Genomic DNA, 20,611 nt, shown 5'->3' with positions numbered 1-20,611 from the left:
AATTGTGAAAGATTAAATCAGCCACTCAGAATTAAGTAGAAAAAAGTGTTAGGGTACTTTCACACTAGCGTTTTTTTTTTTGTTTTTTTTTTCTGGTGTTGAGTTCTGTCACAGGGGCTTAATACCGGGGAAAAAACTGATCCGTTTTATCCTAATGCATTCTAACTGCAGAGCATTCTGTTCAGGATGCATCAGTTCAGTCCCTCTTACGTTTAGTGGACGGAGAAAATACCGCAGCATGCTGCAGTTTTCTCTCCGGCCAAAAATACTGAACACTTGGCGGAATCCCGGCATTAATTTGCATTGAAATGTATTTAGTGTTCCGGCAAAACGGATCCAGCTTTCCAGCATGCGCAGACCTTTAGAAACTCTGCCGCAAGTGTGAAAGTAGCCTTACACTTCATATATTTTTGAGCACACTAGCCTTTTTTGTATTTGTAATAATCTAAAAACCCTTCCATAAGAAAGGGTGTTTTCTTTTTCACTTCAGCAGTACTATGCCACTGAAAATTAAATGCAAATATTATCCAGTGAGCACAGAGATACAACTCTTATATAGGTGGGTAACTCACTGTCAGTTTACTACCACTGTTTAGGGTAGGGTGTTATCTCTAGTAACTTTATAATTGGGATGACAATATAGCTGCTCTATTATTCTTTCAATAGATCTAGGTAAAGATGGCCACTGAAAAGCATGGCACAAACAGGCTGGACGGCCCCTTTAAGTTTTGCTGTGTAAAAATTCCAAACAAAGTGGAAGTTGAAGAGACAAGACGGGAATTAAAGGGCATGGAGTGACTTCAAAAAACGAAATCCAGAAAACCATCCGCCCTTTTTTTAATAAAAAAAAAAAATTAAAGTCTCCCTTTTAAAATGAAAAAGTTGACCAAACCCAGATTCCTCTGAGACTGCTGGATGGTAAAATGGGATTCATAAACTTTCATTTTCTTCCAGGTTCATGAAGACTTTATAAATAACATGGAGAACATCACAGTTGACACTTTGCTGGAAAAGTTTGCAGAATCTAAAGGCACAGGGAAAGAAAGACCCGGTGAGTGCAGCCACCTGCGTACTGTACGGATGATTTCCCTCTCATACATCTGTGCCACAGGCCATGTAGAGCTGGCAGAAATGTTAGCTGACACTTGTGATAAATCCCACGTGGTTTCAGAGACTTCTGAGTGGCGTGCCTGATTGATTTGGGAAACGCTTGTTGCTTCCCCCCTCCCCTATAGAGTTTGTGTTTAGCTGGCTGTCAGGCTATGGAGGGACACGCACGTCTTTTCTCACTGTTTGCCACCATCTTATAAGCTCCATTGAAACAAAGTTTAAAGCAGCAGCCAGTTTTTTATACTTATGAAAATGTTTTACAAGAAGAGCTTTAAAAAGTTTATTACTGCACTACCTGTATTGATGTACAGTACCTCTCGAATCTAGTCCATCCATGTCCAGCCTTTTCCTATTCCAGATATATTTACATTCAGCAATCGCCTCCACTGTACGGGGAAGGGCGATCGCTACTGCAATCACTTGTCCCATGCAGATCACTGTCCACACAGAACGATCTTCCCACAATGATTTAGGTGTTCACATCAACAATGCTTTCACCTGATGAATGCTTTTCTGAAATGCAACTGCAGAGGCCACTAAGTGGTTGCAGTGCTTATGTCCTGGTTGCTTGATAACCAAGACAGAGCGTAAGAGTGGAGCGGAGGGGATTGAAGAGGTGAGTAGATTTGTTTTTTATTTTGAGGAGGTGGGTAATCCACACTGCATATCCATCACCAGTGCACCATCACTAGGGCAAGGATGGAGTCCCCCGCCCCCCCCCCCTCCCTTCCTATTCCTACTCGGTGCAAACTTATCAAACTGGTGTAAAGTAGAACTGGCTTAGTTGCCCATAGCAACCAATCAGATTCCACCTTTCATTTTTCACAGCAACTTTGGACAGTAAAATTACGCTAACCACTTGCTGAACTTCCATAGACTTTATATGTCCGGACGGTCAGCATATCGCTCTGCAAAGACATTTCTGAACGTCCTTGCAAGATAAGAGTTGTACAATAATCAAATCGGGAAGTGACAGTAAAACTTCCGGCATTAGTCCTAGGGATCATGTGATCGTTGGGTCCGAGTGTCTGCACAAGCTGCTGGGTCTTAGCAGACCTACATCAGCTCTGCAGTGAGTCTCAACAGACTACTTAAAGATTGGAGAGGGCTGTATTCCCCTTGCAACTGGGATCTATGGGAACGCTAATTACAGTATAAATTAACAATATAAAAAAAAATGAATATCAATGCCTTCCAGGTTTTGTATGACCCTATGGAGGGCAGAAAGTGTAAAATATTTTTTTTTTTGCAAAATAAATACTAAATAAAAAATAAACTACCACAATGTAGCTTTATTCCCGGCGACTATGACATACAGTACATCCCATATATCAAAATGACATAAGAGACATTTAAAGTATTTTACTTGCACTTTGTGCTAGTAAAACAAAATGTGAAAAACAAACATACTGTTTTCATTTTATTTTTCATTATCCATTGTATAAAAAAAGACACAAAAATAAAGTCCCTTGTATCACCGGAAAAAGGTACAAAAATTTACATAACTAAATGGAAGAGAAAAAAGTTATGGCTTTCAAAGACGCATTTACTAAAAAAAAAACAGAAAATGTCTGGTCAGGAAGGGGGGTAAGTGGCCTGGTCATGAACTGGTTAATTTGGCTTCCCTGTGTTCTTGTAGGTGCTGGATTATTGGTCGAAGATTTCAAATTAAAATCTTAACCCAAACTCTTCTAATGTTATGTTGTTTTTAACCAAAGAAATTGTTTTTGTGAAAATCCATAATGTATTCTTTATATGTGTTAAATAAGAAGACATTTTTAATTATAATATGATGAAAGGCTGACCTTATCACCAGAACTCTCCATTTAGCCACCACTAAGCTCATGGGCGTACAGGAAGCTGCATTTGTCAGAATGAGTTCTGTCTGCTGAGAGGTAGACATGAAACCTATAGGGGGGATACAATATATAAGTTTTACAGCCCGGCCGCTGTATTATTCTGCAACATTTTAAGTAGACGCCAAGTGTATTATTGTTCCTAGGAATATATAAGGTAAGTGATCCTCATGTGAGGAGCCATGCAGTGTAAGGCCTCTTTCACACGGGCGTCGCAGGTGAGGGCCGGATGCGATGCAGGTGCGTTCAGGGAAAATCGTGCGAGTAGTGACTGCAATTTCAGTCAGTTTTGATTGCGTTCCATTCATTTTTTTTCTGCGCGAGTGCAATGCGTTTTGCATGCGCGTGCGTGAGAAAAACCCGGACTTCTTCACTGAAGTTCGGGTTTGGGTTAGGTGTTCTATTCACTTTATTATTTCCCCTTATAACATGGTTATAAAGGAAAATAATAGCATTCTTAATACAGAATGCTTACTGAAATGTCGATTGAGGGGTTAAAAAAAAAAATTAACTCCCCTTATCCACTTGTTCGCGCAGCCGGCATCGTCTTCTTTCTTTTTCTTGCAGGACCTGCAAAAGGACCTTTGACGTAATCGCAGTCACCACGTGGTGAGCGCAGTGACGTCAGCGCAAGTCCTGCTGAATGAAGATAGAAGGATCTTCTATCTTCATTCAGCAGGACTTGCGCTGACGTCACTGCGCTCACCACGTGGTGAGAGCGATTACGTCATCAAAGGTCCTTTTGCAGGTCCTGCAATAAGAAGAAAGAAGACTATGCCGGCTGCGCGAACAAGTGGATAAGGTGAGTTAATTATTATTTTTTAACCCATCAATTGACATTTCAGTAAGCATTCTGTAGGGAAAATAATAAAGTGAATAGAACACCTAACCCAAACCCGAACTTCAGTGAAGAGGTTTGGGTCTGGGTACCACATTCAGTTTATCACGCGCGTGCAAAACGCATTGCACCCGCGCGATAAAAACTGAACAACGCAATCGCAGTCAAAAGTGACTGAAATTGTCTGCGCACTCGCACGGGTTTCCTGCAATGCACACGCGACGCGTCCGGAGCAAATCCGGGACGCCCGTGTGAAAGAGGCCTTAGGGTGCCTGTCTGATAGGGTGTGCGTGTCTCGCTTTCTCAGTCCTTAGTGAGTGCACGCAGCTCCCTAGCAGATAACATGGGAATGCAGGTGTACTATTTGTCTGTACTGCATTAATAATCCGTCCTCGCACTTGATCTGGAAAGCTTGTATAAAAAATCCTGAAAAATAGCTTGATTGTGTACTCCCAGCCCCGACCTTTCCTGACCCAGCTTTAACATCGCGCCGCTAAGAGCAGTCATTTGTTTTGACAGCAGAATTAATTGAGGCTAAAACATTAGAAATTCCACTTGTATCAAGCTGTTCATTAGGAATTGCTCTCTGGCTTTAGTGCTGTCAGAAAAATAAAATGTCCCCCTCTGATTAAATAGCAGAATGATGGCCGGTCCACTGAATTTCCAGAGAGAGGTTGAATAAACTTTCTACTGCGGAAACGATCCCGAAGTGACACGCTGCAGGAGGGGGGTCACGATGTGCACTGATATCCAGCTGGGCTGTCAACTGGCACCGTGCCAGGCACGCAAAGCCTTGCCACTCACTGTGGCATGGGAAGCGCATGCAGGAGATGTGAAAAGAGCCTCTCAATCTCTCCGTGCTTAATCCTGTTAGAAAATAGTGCTTCATTTTCCTGACTGGAATGAACATACTGAAACTACCTACCTTTCTTTTACGGTGGCTGCTCGGCCGTACTGCAGGCTTTGTATGCACGGTATGTACTAAGGAGTGAAATTCTCACTGCTAAGTGCAAGCAAATATTATTTCACCCATAGAAGATGGAAAAAAATCTGTGTAACATGAGCGCACATGGCTCCTGCGCATTTCGTACCAGCTGTCCTGTCCAGTTTGTGCATATTGGTACCTTATTTTCTGGAAAATTATAAAGCCGTGTGACTTATTTTATAGATCGTCCATGCTAATATTGCTCTATGTGGTCGGATTACTTTAGTGAATAATTCGGCCACATATGCAATGATGGTATGGACTAGACCTAAAGGGGTATTCCAGGATTGACTCTTTTTAATTCCCTCCTTCTACTTTTCACCGAACTTTGTTTTGGCTCCATGGGTCCACGTATGCCTGTGGAGCCAATGAGGCCACATCGGTGAATTGTCCGCAAGCATCATGTTACTGCTTGGCCACAGACTGCTTGGGGACACACCACTGCTGAGGTCAATTCATTGGCTGCAGGACTGCATGCAACCCCATCCATGATGTAAGTTTGCATGTGGTTGGACCCATAGTGCCAGAAGAGACCAATGGGGAGCAGGTAAGTGTGCTTTCCTTCACAGGTCCATCAGGGATTAAAAGGGTTTGTCTGGTTTCCTATATTGACCTATCCTCAGGAGAGCTCATCAGTATGAGATTGGTGGAGGTCTGACTCCTGGCACTCCTACCGATCAGCTCCCACTTGAATGGGACTGAGCTGCGCCTAGGCCATGTGATCAGTAAATGTGACATCACTGGCCCTAGGGTAAGCTGCGAAAAAGCCACTGATCGGCGTGGTCCCGGGTTTTGCACCCCACTGATCAAATAATGATGACTTATCCAGTTGGTAGTTCATCAGTATAAAAAAGTCGGAAAACCCCTTTAACTTTGTCTTTTTGTACCAAGTTATGACATTTTTTTTATAAGGCTTCACATTCTGAATAGACAGTACACATTGTGAATAATAAGCCTCTGGTTATACAGTAAATCTCTAATACTTAGGAGTGACAAACTAGTCGTCATGTCTTACAAGCTTATATGCACTAGGGGGCGATGAAGGCATGTGGATTGTGTCTTAATCACCATGAAAATGAAGAACGTAAACTGTGATGGAACGTAAACGTCTGGATGAAAATATTTTAATGATAAAACGTCCCACATCTCATGTAGCTTAGCTGCATCTCCCATGCATCTCAGAATAATGTGCAGTACTTGCAACGAAATATCAGGGCTGTTAGGCAGGACATCCGAGGATAGTGATAAAAGAATGGGGTTGTTACATGCAAATTGATGTCGTTTTACTTGGAATTCTGATTTGAACATTTTTGATCTTTTAATATAGATATATATTGGCTGTACAGAAACTTGATTTATTAGAAGAATTTTGTATTTTTTGTGTAGGTCCCATTGAATTTGAGGAGTGCAACGCTGCTGTTGCTGTGGAAGGTGAGTTCTACTATAAAGCATTGACACAGCTGGAATACACACATGAAGAAAGAAAGACCCACAGTGGTCACTGAAATAACTTGAAATTGACAAAAGTAATAAAATGTACTGACAGTCAACAAATGGAAATTAGACATTGCTTTGATATTGTGATTCAACAGAATAATTTCTAGAACAAACTAATGAAACTGGCCTGTACAAAAATAATGCTACTCTTAACAAAATATTTTTTGCACAACCTTTTGAGGCAATCAAATGATTTCTGTAATTCTCAATGAGACTTGTGCACCTGTCCACAGGTATTTTGGCCCACTCCTTGTGAGCAAACTGCTCCAGCGGTCACAGGTTTGAAGGATGCCTTCTCCAGGCTGCATGTTTCAGCTCCTTCCACAGATGTTCAATAGGATTTAGATCAGGGCTCATAGAAGGCCACTTCAGAATAGTTCAGTGCATTGCTCTTAGCTGTTCTTGGATGTTTTTGTAGCTGTGTGTTTTGGGTCATTGGAGGACCTGTGACCAGCGACTGAGACTAAGCTTTCAAGACACCCTGTGCCAAATACAGCAAAGTAGCCCCAAAACCTTTTTATGATTTGCTTTCAACAATGGTTTCCTCATCTGTCGTCTTCCATCAAGTTCACTTTGGCTAAGACGGCAGCGGATGGTGTGATCTGACACTGACGTACCTTGACCTTGAAGTTCACATCTAATCTCTTTGGAAGTTGTTCTGGGCTCTTTGGTTACCATTCGTATTATCAGTCTCTTCAATTTGTCATCAATTTTCCTCTTGCGGCCATGTGCAGGGAGGCTGGCCACAGTCCTGTAGACATTAAACTTCGGAATATTATGTGCAGCTGTAGTAAGAGGAACATCAAGGTGTTTGGAGATTGTCTTATCTTTAGCATGTTTTTCTATATCTATATTTTGTTCTAATCTCCTGAGACAGCTCTCTCCTTAGCTTTCTTTGGTCCATGTTCAGTGTGGTACACCCCATAACACCAAACAGCACAGTGACTACTCTTCACCCTTTAAATAGGCAGACTGACTGATTACAAGTTTGAAGACCCCTATGATGCTAATTACAGGACACACCTTAGTTTAACATGTCCCTATGGTGAAATAATTTTCTGTCTTTTTTAGGGGTACCATCATTTTTGTCCAGGCCAGTTTCATTAGTTTGTTTTATAAATTATTCAGTTGAACCACAATTCAAAAGCAATGTCTGATTTTCATTAGCTGATTTTCAGTACATTTTTATTATGACTTTTGTCAGTTTTAAGTTATCTCACTGACCATTTTTCTTTCTTTAACCACTTAAGGACCACAGGTTTATACCCCCCTAGTGACCAGGCCCTTTTTTTACAAATCGGCACTTCACATTTTTAACGGTTTATTGCTCGGTCATGCAACTTGGCACCCAAATGAATTTGACCTCCTTTTCTTCTCACAAATACAGCTTTCTTTTGGTGGTATTTGATTGCTGCTGACATTTTTCGTTTTTCCGATATTAATCAAAATAGGCTGCAATTTTCTAAAAAAAAAAGTGTATTTTTAACTCTGGTTAAATTGTTCAAATATAATAAAATTTCTATACAAGTTTGTGTCAGCATTTATTGTGCTACATGTCTTTGATTAAAAAAAATCTAATAAGTGTATAATAAAAAGTTATAGCGTTTACAAACTATGGTACAAAAATGTGAATTTCCGCATTTTGAAGCAGCTCTGACTTTCTGAGCACCTGTCATGTTTCTTGAGGTGCTAGAATGCCAGGATAGTATAAATACCCCCCAAATGACCCCATTTTAGGCTACTTTCACACTTGCGTTAGGAGCGGATCCGTCTGGTGTCTGTACAGACGGATCCGCTCCTATAATGCAAACGCTTGCATCCGTTCAGAACGTATCCGTCTGCATAACCAGATCTGATTTTTCACTTCGTGAAAATTCAGATCCAACAGTATATTCTAACACAGAGGTGTTCCCATGGTGATGGGGACGCTTCAAGTTAGAATATACTAAAAGAACAGTGTACATGACTGCCCCCTGCTGCCAGACCCCCCCCTATATTTAACTCATTGGTGGCCAGTGCGGCCGGCCCCACCTCCCCCCCCTAATTAAAATGACCGACCCCCCCTTCCCATCATTGGTGGCAGCGGAGAGTTCCGATCGGAGTCCCAGTTTAATCGCTGGGACTCCGATCGGTAACCATGGCAACCAGGACGCTACCGCATTCCTGGCTGCCATGGTTACTTAGCAATTTTAGAAGCATTATACTTACCTGCGATGTCTATGACCGACCGGGCGCTCCTCCTACTGGTAAGTGAAAGGTCTGTGCTATAAGCAATACGCCGCACAGACCTTTCACTTACCTGCGATGTCTGTGACCGGCCCGGCGCTCCTCCTACTGGTAAGTATAATGCTTCTAAAATTGCTAAGTAACCATGGCAGCCAGGAATGCAGTAGCGTCCTGGTTGCCATGGTTACCGATCGGAGTCCCATCGATTAAACTGGAACTCCGATCGGAACTCTCCGCTGCCACCAATGATAAGGGGTCGGTCATTTTAATTAGGGGGGGAGGGGGGGGGGGGCGGCCGCACTGGCCACCAATGAGTTAAAAACAGGGGGGGCCGGCCGCACTGGCCACCAATGAGTTAAAAACAGGGGGGGGAGGGGGGGCCGGCCGCACTGGCCACCAATGAGTTAAAAACAGGGGGGGGGGAAGGGGGGCCAGCCGCACTGGCAACCAATGAGTTAAATATAGGGGGGGGGGAGCAGGGGGCAGTCATGTACACAGTTCTTTTAGTATATTCTAACTTGAAGCGTCCCCATCACCATGGGAACGCCTCTGTGTTAGAATATACTGTCGGATCTGAGTTTCACGATCTAACTCAAATCCGATGGTATATTCTAACATAGAGGCGTTTCCATGGTGATGGGGACGCTTCAAGTTAAAATATACCATCGGATTGGAGAAAACTCCGATCTGATGGTATATTAATAGGGACTCCTGACTTTACATTGAAAGTCAATGGGGGACTGATCCGTTTGCAATTGCACCATATTGTGTGAACTTCAAACGGATCCGTCCCCATTGACTTGCATTGTAAGTCTGGACGGATCCGTTTGGCTCCGCGCGGCCAGGCGGACACGAAAACGCTGCAAGCTGCGTTTGGGTGTCCACCTGCTGAGCGGAACGGAGGCCAAACTGATGCATTCTGAGCGGATCTGCATCCACTCAGAATGCATTGGGGCTGTACGGATCCGTTCGGGGCCGCTTGTGAGAGCCTTCAAACGGAACTCACAAGCGGAACCCCGAACGCAAGTGTGAAAGTAGCCTTAGAAAGAAGACACCCCAAAGTATTCGCGGAGGGGCATGGTGAGTTCATGTATGATTCAATTTTTCTTCACAAGTTAGCGGAAAATTACACTTTCTGAGAAAAAAAAATAGTTTCCATTTCTGCTAACTTCTGGAAAAAAAAAATTGTGGGGTGTGTTTACTGTTCTGTCATTTTGGGCGGGGCTAAATTGTGAGCAACCCTGTAAAGCCTAAAGGTACTCGTTAGACTTGCGGCCCCTTTACGCACCTAGGCTGCAAAAAAGTGTCACACGTGGTATCGCCGTACTCAGGAGAAGTAGGGCAATGTGTTTTGGGGTGTATTTTTACATATACCCATGCTGGGTGAGAGAAATATCTCTGTAAATGACAACTTTTAAAAAAAAATTATACAAAGTTGTCAATTTAGAGAGATATTTCTCTCACCCAGTATGGGTATATGTAGAAAATACACCCCAAAACACATTGCCCTACGTCTCCTATTTTTACATATACCCATACTGGGTGAGAGAAATGCGCAAAGGGGCCGAAAGTCCAACGAGTACCTTTTAGGAGGGCATTTTTAGATATTTGGATTCCAGACTTCTTCTCACGCTTTAGGGCCCCTAAAATGCCAGGGCAGTATAAATACCCCACAAGTGGCCCCATTTTGGAAAGAAGACACCCCAAGGTATTCCGTGAGGGACATGGCGAGTTCATGTAAAATTTTACTTTTTGTCACAAGTTAGTGGAATATGAGACTTTGTAAGAAAATAAATAAATAAATCTTTTTCCGCTAACTTGTGCCAAAAAAAAAACTTCTATGAACTCGCCATACCCCTCACGTAATACCTTGGGGTGTCTTCTTTTCAAAATGGGGTCACTTGGGGCCCTTTGCGCACCTAGACTGCAAAAAAGTGTCACACGTGGTATCGCCGTACTCAGGAGAAGTTGGGCAATGTGTTTTGGGGTGTATTTTTACATATTTCTCCCACACAGTATGGGTATATCACTGTAAATGACAACTTTTTAAAATTTTTATACAAAGTTGGCTATTTACAGATATATTTCTCTCACCCAGCATGGGTATATATAAAAATACACCCCAAAACACATTGCCCTACTTCTCCTGAGTACGGCGATACCACATGTGTGACACTTTTTTGCAGCCAAGATGCGCAAAGGGGCCCAAATTCCAATGAGTACTTTTAGGATTTCACAGGGCATTTTTACGCATTTGGATTCCGTGAGGTATATGGTGAGTTCATGTAAGATTTTATTTTTTGTCACAAGTTGTAAGAAAAAACAAAAAAAAATAAAAAATATTTCCGCTAACTTGTGGCAAAAAAAAAATCTTCTATAAACTCGCCATGCCCCTCAAAAGTGATCTTTATAGCGCCGCAGCGATTTTACTGTGTTTTTGCGGAACGGAATTGCGGACCCATTCATTTGTATGGGGACAGACTTTGTCCCGCTCGGATCCGGAATTGCGGATCTGCACTTCCGGGTCCGCACTTCGTTCCGCAAAAATATAGAACATGTCCTATTTTTGTCCACAATTGCGGACCAGAAAAGGCATTTTCTATATAGTTCTGGCAATGTGCGGATCCGCAAAATGCGGAAAGCACATTGCTGGTAATTGCTGGTGTCCGTGTTTTGCGGATCCGCAAAACACATACGGACGTCTGAATGGAGCCTTACAGGGGGGTGATCAATGACAGGGGGGCGATCAGGGAGTCTATATGGGGTGATCAGGGGTTAATAAGGGGTTAATAAGTGACACGGGGGGGGTGATTGGTGCTACTTACAGAGCTGCCTGTGTCCTCTGGTCGATCCAAGCAAAAGGGACCACCAGAGGAGCAGGTATATCAGACGCTGTTAACAAAACCAGGCTGTAGTATAACTTCCGATCAGCACGCGCGTTCACAGCAAATCTCTGGTCTCACGAGAGGACGCCGATCTGCGTTAGTGTGACCTGAGGGAGCCGCCGCACTGACGCCGATCGGCGTTAGTGTGATGGGAAGAGGTTAACAGAAAGGTACCAACAATTTTGTCCATTTGTGTATGTCCTCTTTTAATTACAATACCTAAAGCCACTATTTTAAGTTTCAGGGGTAAAGCAGAAGAAGAGAAAGACTTTTGGTCTTCCAACTAAGATGAGGAAGAAGGAAGATGCCGAGTCTGTGTAAGTATTCACCTGGTTGGTCTTATTACTTGAGCATATTTTGTAAGTCAACTGTAGAAAAAATGGCTGCTTCACTCAAATATGATCTTACTCTCCCCGTTTCAGATTTTTTTTTTGTTAAACTCTCTATAGCAGTATTTATCACCTACCTGTAGCTCCTCTTGCTGCTTCAGTTCTATTCAGTGGTCATCCCCAGTTTGGGTCATCTCATCCTGGACATTGTAGGATGGCAGATTGGGAAGATGTAATCTGCACCTTGATAAAGTGCTGTGTTTTAAATTTTTCTTTTTGTATATTCGCTGTCTAAATGCAAAATTCACAAGTCTTCATTACAAAATGTCCTACCAGTTTGCTGTTGTAGAGTCTGAGATTCTCCTTCACATAGCTGGCTGGGCTGTAGTTTCGGACATCGATCTATGGCTGTGTTGGTGCGCTCTGCTCCCCCTTCCCTCTTTTTCTTGTTAGATATAACGGGTGGGAGAAGAATACAAACAGCATATCAGAGTGTTCAGCAGGGAGCATAAAAGGAAGACAGATCACACAAGGTGTTCGGTATCGATAGAGAGGAACGCAGATACTGTAGTGTGCATGGGGGGTCATACAGGCTGCGTTTGAGTATACAGAGAGAGAAGAGGATCTCTAGCAGACAGTGGAGGGGGCATCACATACTCTTCACCAGTTTCTGTCAGCACAAGGGAGCAAAGATCTCTCATGGGCTGCAGAAGGGGGAAACAGTATATGGATGAAGCAGTGCTTATATATGTAGGAAGACGGCACGGTCTTGGACACACAGACCTGACATCCAACGTGTATTACTGGGAGTTGAATGAAAACTAGGAGCAAACTGCATATGTTCTGAGTATGAATGAATGAAGAGTGCAGACTGAAATTATTGCATTTTTTTTGGCTGACGCTTGTTGCTAAAAAGTAAAAAAAAAAAAAAAATTTGCCGTGTTTTTTTCAAGGTGGCTACGGCCTTTAGGCCAAGTCCACACAGGATATAAATTGCAGTGGAAAATCCACTGCAGATATGGCTGCAAAGGATGAAATCCGTGGCGGAGAACTGCAGCAAAAATTGACATGTTGCAGATTTCAGATCTGCACCGCAGGTTAATTTATGCTATGGATTTATCTCTCCGTATGTGGATGATATTTCTTTAAATCTCATCCACTTTACTAGTACTGTATGGGAGGATCGGGACAGGTGGCTGTCAGCCAAACGACATTTCATCCCGACAGTTTTCTCCAATGTGGGTCCCCTTTATTCTCCAGCCTGCTTTGTGCCCGGTGCAGAGCGGCACACTGGTGTGTGGTAGGTGTAGGTGCTGGGGAGAAATGGTCATGCATCCTGCAGCCATCAGGCCCCCAGATTCTGTAATAACCCGTGTGTTCTCTTGTCTACAGGGAGAATGCTGATGCTGATTCAATTGTAAGTCACCTTTTTTCTAATTGATACTTAGTGTTTTTTATGTAAATACTTCTGTTCTACATGAACATTCATTGAAGATCTACCTTATCCACTAGAGGCCAGACTTTGACCTCCTTTCCGAACATCATGCAATTTCTGTAGTTCTGTAAGATGTTTGTTCATTACTAATGCAGGCGCCCCAGACTAATGCTAGTTCAAAGAGTTAACTTGGCATCCTGGCTCATATTTCACTTTAATTCTATTGCTTTTATTTGTTTGATTTATTGTAAAGCTCCTAGAAAAACAAAGGAAAACTTCTGTTTAGGGTCCATTCACACGTCCGCAATTCTGTTCCGCATTTTGCGGAACGGAATTGCGGACCCATTATCTTCTATGCTGTCCGGATTCTGAAATGCGGACCCGCACTTCCATTCCCAAAAAAAAAAATAGAACATTTCCTATTCTTGTCCTCAATTGCGGACAAGATTAGGCATTTTCTATTAAGTGCCGGCGATGTGGGGTCCGCACAATGCGGAACGCACATTGCCGGTGTCCGTGTTTTGTGGATCCGCAAAACACACACTGACGTGTGAATGGACCCTTAGGCTTACACAACAGTGAAGAAAAACTTCAAAAATGGAAAAACAGTCTAATTTTCACGGATGCCTTTCTGAAAAAATGCCAAATAAAAACGTCCACCTTGACTTGTATGGGTGCTGCAAAATAGGACGTGTCAGTACAACAATAGACTGCTATTGGCCGGAAAATGTCATGTGAATAAGGCCTACCAGCACTTGCACCCCCATAATTCTTTCAGTTGATATAAAAACACTTATTTGTGTAAAAAAAAAAACTTTAAACTGAAGGCTGTGCATGGGAAGAAAGATTACTGGTTCTTACAGAAGACAGTAGTGTATGGGGACTTATTTTGGGCAGTGGTCCATAGGAAAAAGTATGCAGGCATCAGACATATGCTCATATCAGCCAAACCAGCGTTCAATCTGTGTTTCAGGGTTTTTGCTGCTCATCAGTACAGAGATGCTGACTGAATGAGATTCTTTCAGCACAGCTCGGGGGAGGGGCTAATGCTGTCTCTTTTTGGGGTGTTCTCTGTGACTGAAGTATTGAAGACCTATGATGACCCATCGATATCGGTCTGTCTCCCAGCAACCAACTGATCAGCTGTTTGCAGAAGCTCCAGCTCGGAATCAGGCACCAGGACCACAGGACTCTGCCCACTGTGTAGTGGATGGGGCTGTTACTGCAGTGCTGCTCACATTCAGCTGAATGGGAACAGTAACCATGTCAACCAGTGGACAGGTGCCAAGAGTCAAACCCCCCACCAATCTGATATTTAGTCCTGGTGAAACACTTTGACAAGAGCTGGCCAATACCCTGCTGTGTGCAGGTGAGGGTCACGAACCCTGAAACAGTACTGCCTAGCGATGGTGGCTGTAGTTTGGCTTGTACAAGCTCACATACAGGGAGGCAGTACTATTTGTGTTTGCCATTTACAGGTTAGAGATAGGGAGGCAGTACTATCTGTACCAATATCATATACTGGGAGGCAGTACTATTTGTGTTTGCCATTTACAGGTTAAAGAGAGGGAGGCAGTACTATCTGTGTTTGTATCATTTACATGAAGTGATGGGGAGGCAATACTAGCTGTACCTGTATCACATACAGGGAGGCAGTACTATTTGTGTGTTTGTCATTTATGGATTAGAGATAGGGAGGTAGTACAATCTGTACCAATATCCTTTTCAGGGAGGCAGTACTATCTGTGTCTGTATCATTTACATGAAGTGATAGGGAGGCAGTTCTATATGTAAGAGGATGAAAATTTCATATGTGATGAAATGTGGACATAAATCGTAGCGGTGTAGACTCGTACTACATTCAGATGCCCTGCTATGTTACTGGCTGCCTTGAACTCTGGAAGTGTAATGTTCTCTACCAGAGGAAAGGTTCCGTTTGCATGTAGCAGAGCTGTGGTAGTAATGTCATAGAGCTTTGTAGAGTGATAAATCTCAGGACCAGCAGCATTGGACTGTCCTGTGCCGGATAATTAGATTCATTATAAGTGTCCAGCATCCAGCTAGTTTCATCCATATCAGCATTGTATTAGATTTCTTACAACCAGAGGACGCCTGCAGTGGCCTTGAGAAGGAAAGACTGCTTGGTCATGGTATTCAGGTGTGGTCCTGAAGTACAATTGTGTTTGTGTCTTTACTGGCTATGAAACTTTTATGGAATAAAGCACAGAGTTCACAGGCTTAGTTTTTATGATGACGAGATAAGCAGTCCTATTCAGAGCAGGGTTTACAGTGTGCTTTTATTTCCTGGTGTATACAGTAATGCTATGTTATTGTGAAGCCTTTATGCTAGGATTAGAACCAGGATCATCATCATCATCATGTCTAAAGGTGGAGTTAGACTGCCCAATTATCGACAGATTATCGGGAACAACCATTCATGCAAACAATCGTTTCTGAAACCTGCCCATCTAAATGTGCTGCCGATCACCCGATGAACGAACTAAACATTCGTTCATCGGGTGATCCTGTCGTTCGCGCAGGCAACACCAATCATCATTTCTGGGCAGCAGACCATGCTGTCTAAACAGTGATCTGCTGCCCAGAAACAATGATTCTGTAGGGGGATGAGCGATCACAATAGCAATCCCTCGTCCTCATACTGTGAAGCAGATCGCTGCATGTAAATGCGCGGTCACCTTCACTGAGCGAGCAGCCAACTGTCAGGAACGCTTCCTTCCCGACAATTGACTAGAACATGTCCCAGTGCAAGGCCTCTTTCACACGAGCGTGTCCGGAGGCGTCCCGGTGCATTGCGGCAAACCCGCGCAAGTATGTACGCAATTGCAGTCAGTTTTGACTGCGATTGCGTTCCGTTGTTCAGTTATCATCGCGCGGGTGCAATGTGTTTTGCACGCGCGTGATAAAATACAGACTGTGGTACCCAGACCCGAACTTCTTCACAGAAGTTCAGATTTGGGTTCAAGGTTGTGTAGATTGTATTATTTTCCCTTATAACATGGTTATAAGGGAAAATAATAGCATTCTGAATACAGAATGCATAGTAAAATAGCGCTGTAGGGGTTAAAATATATTTTTTTTTTATATTTTAACTCGCCTTAATCCACTTGTTCGCGCAGCCGGCATCTCTTCTGTCTTCATCTGTGAGGAAAAGGACCTTTGATGATGTCACTACGCTCATCACATGGTCATTCACATGATCCATCACCATGGTGATGGGTCATGTCATGGACCATGTGATGAGCGCAGTGACGTCACCACAGGTCCTTTACCCAGGTCCTGAAGAAAGAAGACGGAAGAGATGTCGGCTGCTCGAACAAGTGGATTAAGGTGAGTTAAAATATATATATATATATATATATATATATATATATATATATATATATATATATATATATATAATATATATTTTTTTTTTTAACCCCTCCAGCCCTATTTTACTATGCATTCTGTATTAAGAATGCTATTATTTTCTCGCCCGTGTGAAAGGGGCCTAAACCCGCCCGTATTCTAAATTATGATTCATTCTGTTATCTAGTTGTATTTTGTTTCTTGTATTATCTTGAATTATTTAAAATGTATTGCTTCTTGCTTTACGCGGGGCAGACTTATCAGCGTTTAACAGTTGCGCCCGTTTTTGAGACTGTCACCCTGAAATGCTGGCATATTGTTATAGAGCAGGAGGAGCTGAGCAGATGGATATATAATTTTATAAGCAAATGTTTAATAAAGCTTGTAATTTCATGAACATATCTCGGCTCTTCCTGAGCTCACGACAGCCCATTCAGCTATTTTCCGTGACTGATAGCATTCTGTGTGTAAGGCTAAGGCTACACTGCGACTTTTTGTAGTGCGGCTGATTAATTTTAAAGGGGGATGTCTCACTTCAGCAAATGGCATTTATTATGTAGAGGAAGATAATACAAGGCACTTCCTAATGTATTTTTATTATCCATATTGCTTCCTTTGCTGGCTGGATTCATTTTTCCATCACATTATGCACTGCTCGTTTCCTTGGTTATGACCACCCTGCAATCCAACAGCGGTGGTGGTGCTTGCACACTATAGGAAAAAGCACCGACCTCTATGGTGGCCGGGACTGCACAAAGGCTAGAGCTTTTTACTGTAGTGTGCAATCATGACCACTGCTGTTGGATTGCATAACCAAGGAAATGTGATGAAAAAATTCATCCGTTAACTTTCTCTACATGATGAATGCTATTTGCTGAAGTGACACAACTCCTTTAACTATTGAACTTGAACTACAGCCACCGCCCACATGAATGCATTCAGTTGTATGCAGTATTGTGGACTGCAGCTGTAGTTAAATAGTTAAAATCAATTAGTTGCGCTGCAAAAAGTCGCAGTTCAGCCCAGGCCTAAGGGTACGGCTGCATGTCCAGGTTTCCTGATGGAGTTTCTGAAGCCAAAATCAGGAGCGGATCATAAAAGGAGAGAAAGTGTTAGATAGAATCCACTCCTAGTTTTAACTCAAAGGGCATTTGTCAGCAGATTTGTACCTATGAAGCTGGCTGACCTGTTACATGTGCGCTTGGCAGCTGAAGACATCTGTGTTGGTCCCATGTTCATATGTCTCCGCATTGCTGAGAAAAATGTTTTACTATATGCAAATGAGCCTCTAGGAGCAATGGGGGCGTTACCATTACACCTAGAGGCTCTGCTCTCTCTGCAACTGCCGCACCCTCTCCACTGTGACAGGGCCAGGCAGTGAAAACCTCATCAGGCTTGGCCCTGTCAACCAAACTGTTGTAAAAAGGCCCTAACCCTTCATTTTGCTGTTCACCTACTATTTCTACAAATGTATGAATAAATAGACACCTGGGCGTTTCCATTCCCCTTGTTAAATGGGTGTGTCCCTACAGTCGGCTATTGTCAGTACTCATTGGACACTGGAAACATCCACTTGTCTATTCATACATTTGTAGTAGAAATTACACCGTGTCACACCTGCGGCATGCATCCCGGCAGGCTGTTCCAGCAGAGCCTGCCGGAATTCTCCAGATCCAACCAGAATGCCCGCCAGCCCTGTTAAGTATAATGGGGCCCGGTGGCGATCCCGCCAAGAATGTAGAGAATCGTCCAGAAACAAACTGCTGCGTTCTGAGCTGTGTGTCCGGCCGATTCCTGGCATTCTCTGCCGGCTGGATCTCCATGTCACAGTGAAAGTAGCCTCTAATAAGTCCTCTATCTCACCCCAAGTGCTATATTCAAATCTGTGTTGTTCAGTACTTCTAATGTACTTCTATAATCCTATAATGTCCTGTATGGTACTATTGCTGCTTCTAACTGCTTGGGAGAGAGAGTTAGGGAGTAGAATCTCCTGTTTTCTGCTTGTGCAGTCAGTGGAAGACATTATCAGACCTAGTCTACACCTACTAGATCAGGGACAACAGAAACTTAGAGCCCGCAGAGGAGACAACCATTTAGTGCAGGATCCAAGTCATATAAAGGCCAGATAAAGTTCCTCATTCCACATTCCTCATGTCCACACACATATCTGCTTATTCTGAAAAGTCACCTTAAATGACAGGTATAGTATAATGGAGACATTGCTAAACTTCATGACATATTACAGCTTACGACACTGACTCCTGTCTTATATCATGTCTTGTTCTTGTGCACTTTAGCCCTTGCCTTGCAAATTTTCAACCTGCAGAAGCATGCTTTAATATGCAAGATTGAGAAAAAAACAGCACCGCCGTATTCCAAACTGGTCACTTTATTTGTAGAAAAAAGTAAACACTCAAGCAATAAAAAACATCATCTTGACGCGTTTCGGACACCCAGGCCCTTTGTCAAAAGAATGGTATGCTAATTAACATACAAAAGTTAAAATACACGTTTAGAAAATGGATCCACCTATCAGGAAAACGTTTCATTAAGGCTACATGCACACGACCGTATGTTTTGCAGTCCACAAAAAAAAACGGATGACGTTCCGTATGGCATCCGTTTTTCTTTTGAGGATCCATTGTAATAATGCCTATCCTTGTCCGCAAACTAGAAAAAAATAGGACATGCACTATTTTGATTCGCGGGGCAACGGAACGGACATACTGAAATGAATGGGTCTACATCCTATCCGCAAAAAAAATACGGAACGGACACGAAAACAAACAACTTTCGTGTGCATGTAGCCTAACAGATGGGATGCAACCTAATGTTGAATCAGCCTCAGGATAACAACCACCTGTGGATGGAATACACTTCAGTAAATCTTTAAAGCAAGCATATAGAGCACTGTTCAGACACACTCGAGGTGCTCTTGCAGTAAAGTAATAGATTGATTGAGATATATATATATAAAATCCCTGATGTTAGTGGTATATAACATCCTATCTCCTATTTAAACCTGTTAGTTTCCCTTTTTCTTATGATCGCCCCCTCTGTATGGTTTAAAAACCCTTTTAATTCTACAGAAGGTGAAAAAAGAATCCCCCCTGTGGACCTCACAGAAGTGTCTGGAAACTGCAGAGGCGTTCAGTGCATTCTCATTATTCGCATCGGATAAATGTTTACGGATCCTTGTTTTTAAAGTATTAGTGCATCCCACGTACTGCAATTTACAGGAAGTGCAGCAAGAGATACACAACATACTTAGTGTTGCAATTAATATAAGATGACATTATAAAGGTGATATTGGTTTTGTATGATGTAAAGGTGTTTGTTGTAACATAGTTGGTACATAGGGGTAATTTCCGATACGTAGAAGTGTCACCCAAAAGCTCCAGATTGAACTTCCTATAGAGTGCAGAATCCAGAACGACGACCATGCCCCCCTTATCTGCAGCACGCACCAGTAACCTATCATTCTTCTTCATATAATTTACATTTATTTCATTTGACTCCATGTCTATTAATTAAAAATGTCTCTTAAGGCCTCATGCACATGATCGTTCAGTTTTTTGCGGTCTGCAAACCGCGGATCCTCAAAAAACGGAAGCCGTCCGTGTGCAAAACAGACAAGAATAGGACATGCAGTATTTTTTTTTTGCGGGGCCACGGAACGTAGTGAAGGATGCGGAAAGCAAACGGAGTGCTGTCCGCATCTTTTGCGGCCCCATCGAAGTGAATGGGTCCGCACCCGAGCCGCAAAAACTGCGGCTCGGATGCGGACCCGAACTACGGTCGTGTGCATGAGGCCTAACAGTCAATAGCCGAGAAAAACGATTAACGTCCACAATGGTCCTGAATAAATCTAAATGACAGCTCGGTGAGAAGCCCAACCCCTTACTCAGGAGTGAGATATGCTCCTCACTCAGTATCTGGGCAGAAAGGTTAAGAACATTACTTATTTGTACCTCCTCTTTTCCAGTTATAGATGTTATTACTCTCATAGTCCAGATTGTCTCGGCTATATATGTTCTTTTTTATTTGTGCAATGTCATTTTCCAATTTCAACATGTTAATT

General features: G+C 42.8%; 1 protein-coding gene across 1 annotated transcript in view; it reads left to right on the top strand.

Annotated features, from left to right (window-relative positions):
- The window catches only part of FCHO2 (FCH and mu domain containing endocytic adaptor 2), a 187,504-nt gene that overhangs the window by 110,021 nt on the left and 56,872 nt on the right, over nucleotides 1-20,611 (top strand). Inside the window, exons 8-11 of the mRNA XM_040421467.1 lie at nucleotides 955-1,051; nucleotides 6,176-6,220; nucleotides 11,642-11,714; nucleotides 13,119-13,143. Of these exons, the coding sequence (XP_040277401.1) occupies nucleotides 955-1,051; nucleotides 6,176-6,220; nucleotides 11,642-11,714; nucleotides 13,119-13,143 (240 nt within the window). The remainder of the gene's footprint in view (nucleotides 1-954; nucleotides 1,052-6,175; nucleotides 6,221-11,641; nucleotides 11,715-13,118; nucleotides 13,144-20,611) is intronic.

Source organism: Bufo bufo, chromosome 2 (assembly GCF_905171765.1).
Source record: "Bufo bufo chromosome 2, aBufBuf1.1, whole genome shotgun sequence".
Lineage (NCBI taxonomy): Eukaryota > Metazoa > Chordata > Amphibia > Anura > Bufonidae > Bufo > Bufo bufo.
Note: the sequence above shows the minus strand (reverse complement) of the source record. Positions and strands in the feature narration are given on the sequence as shown.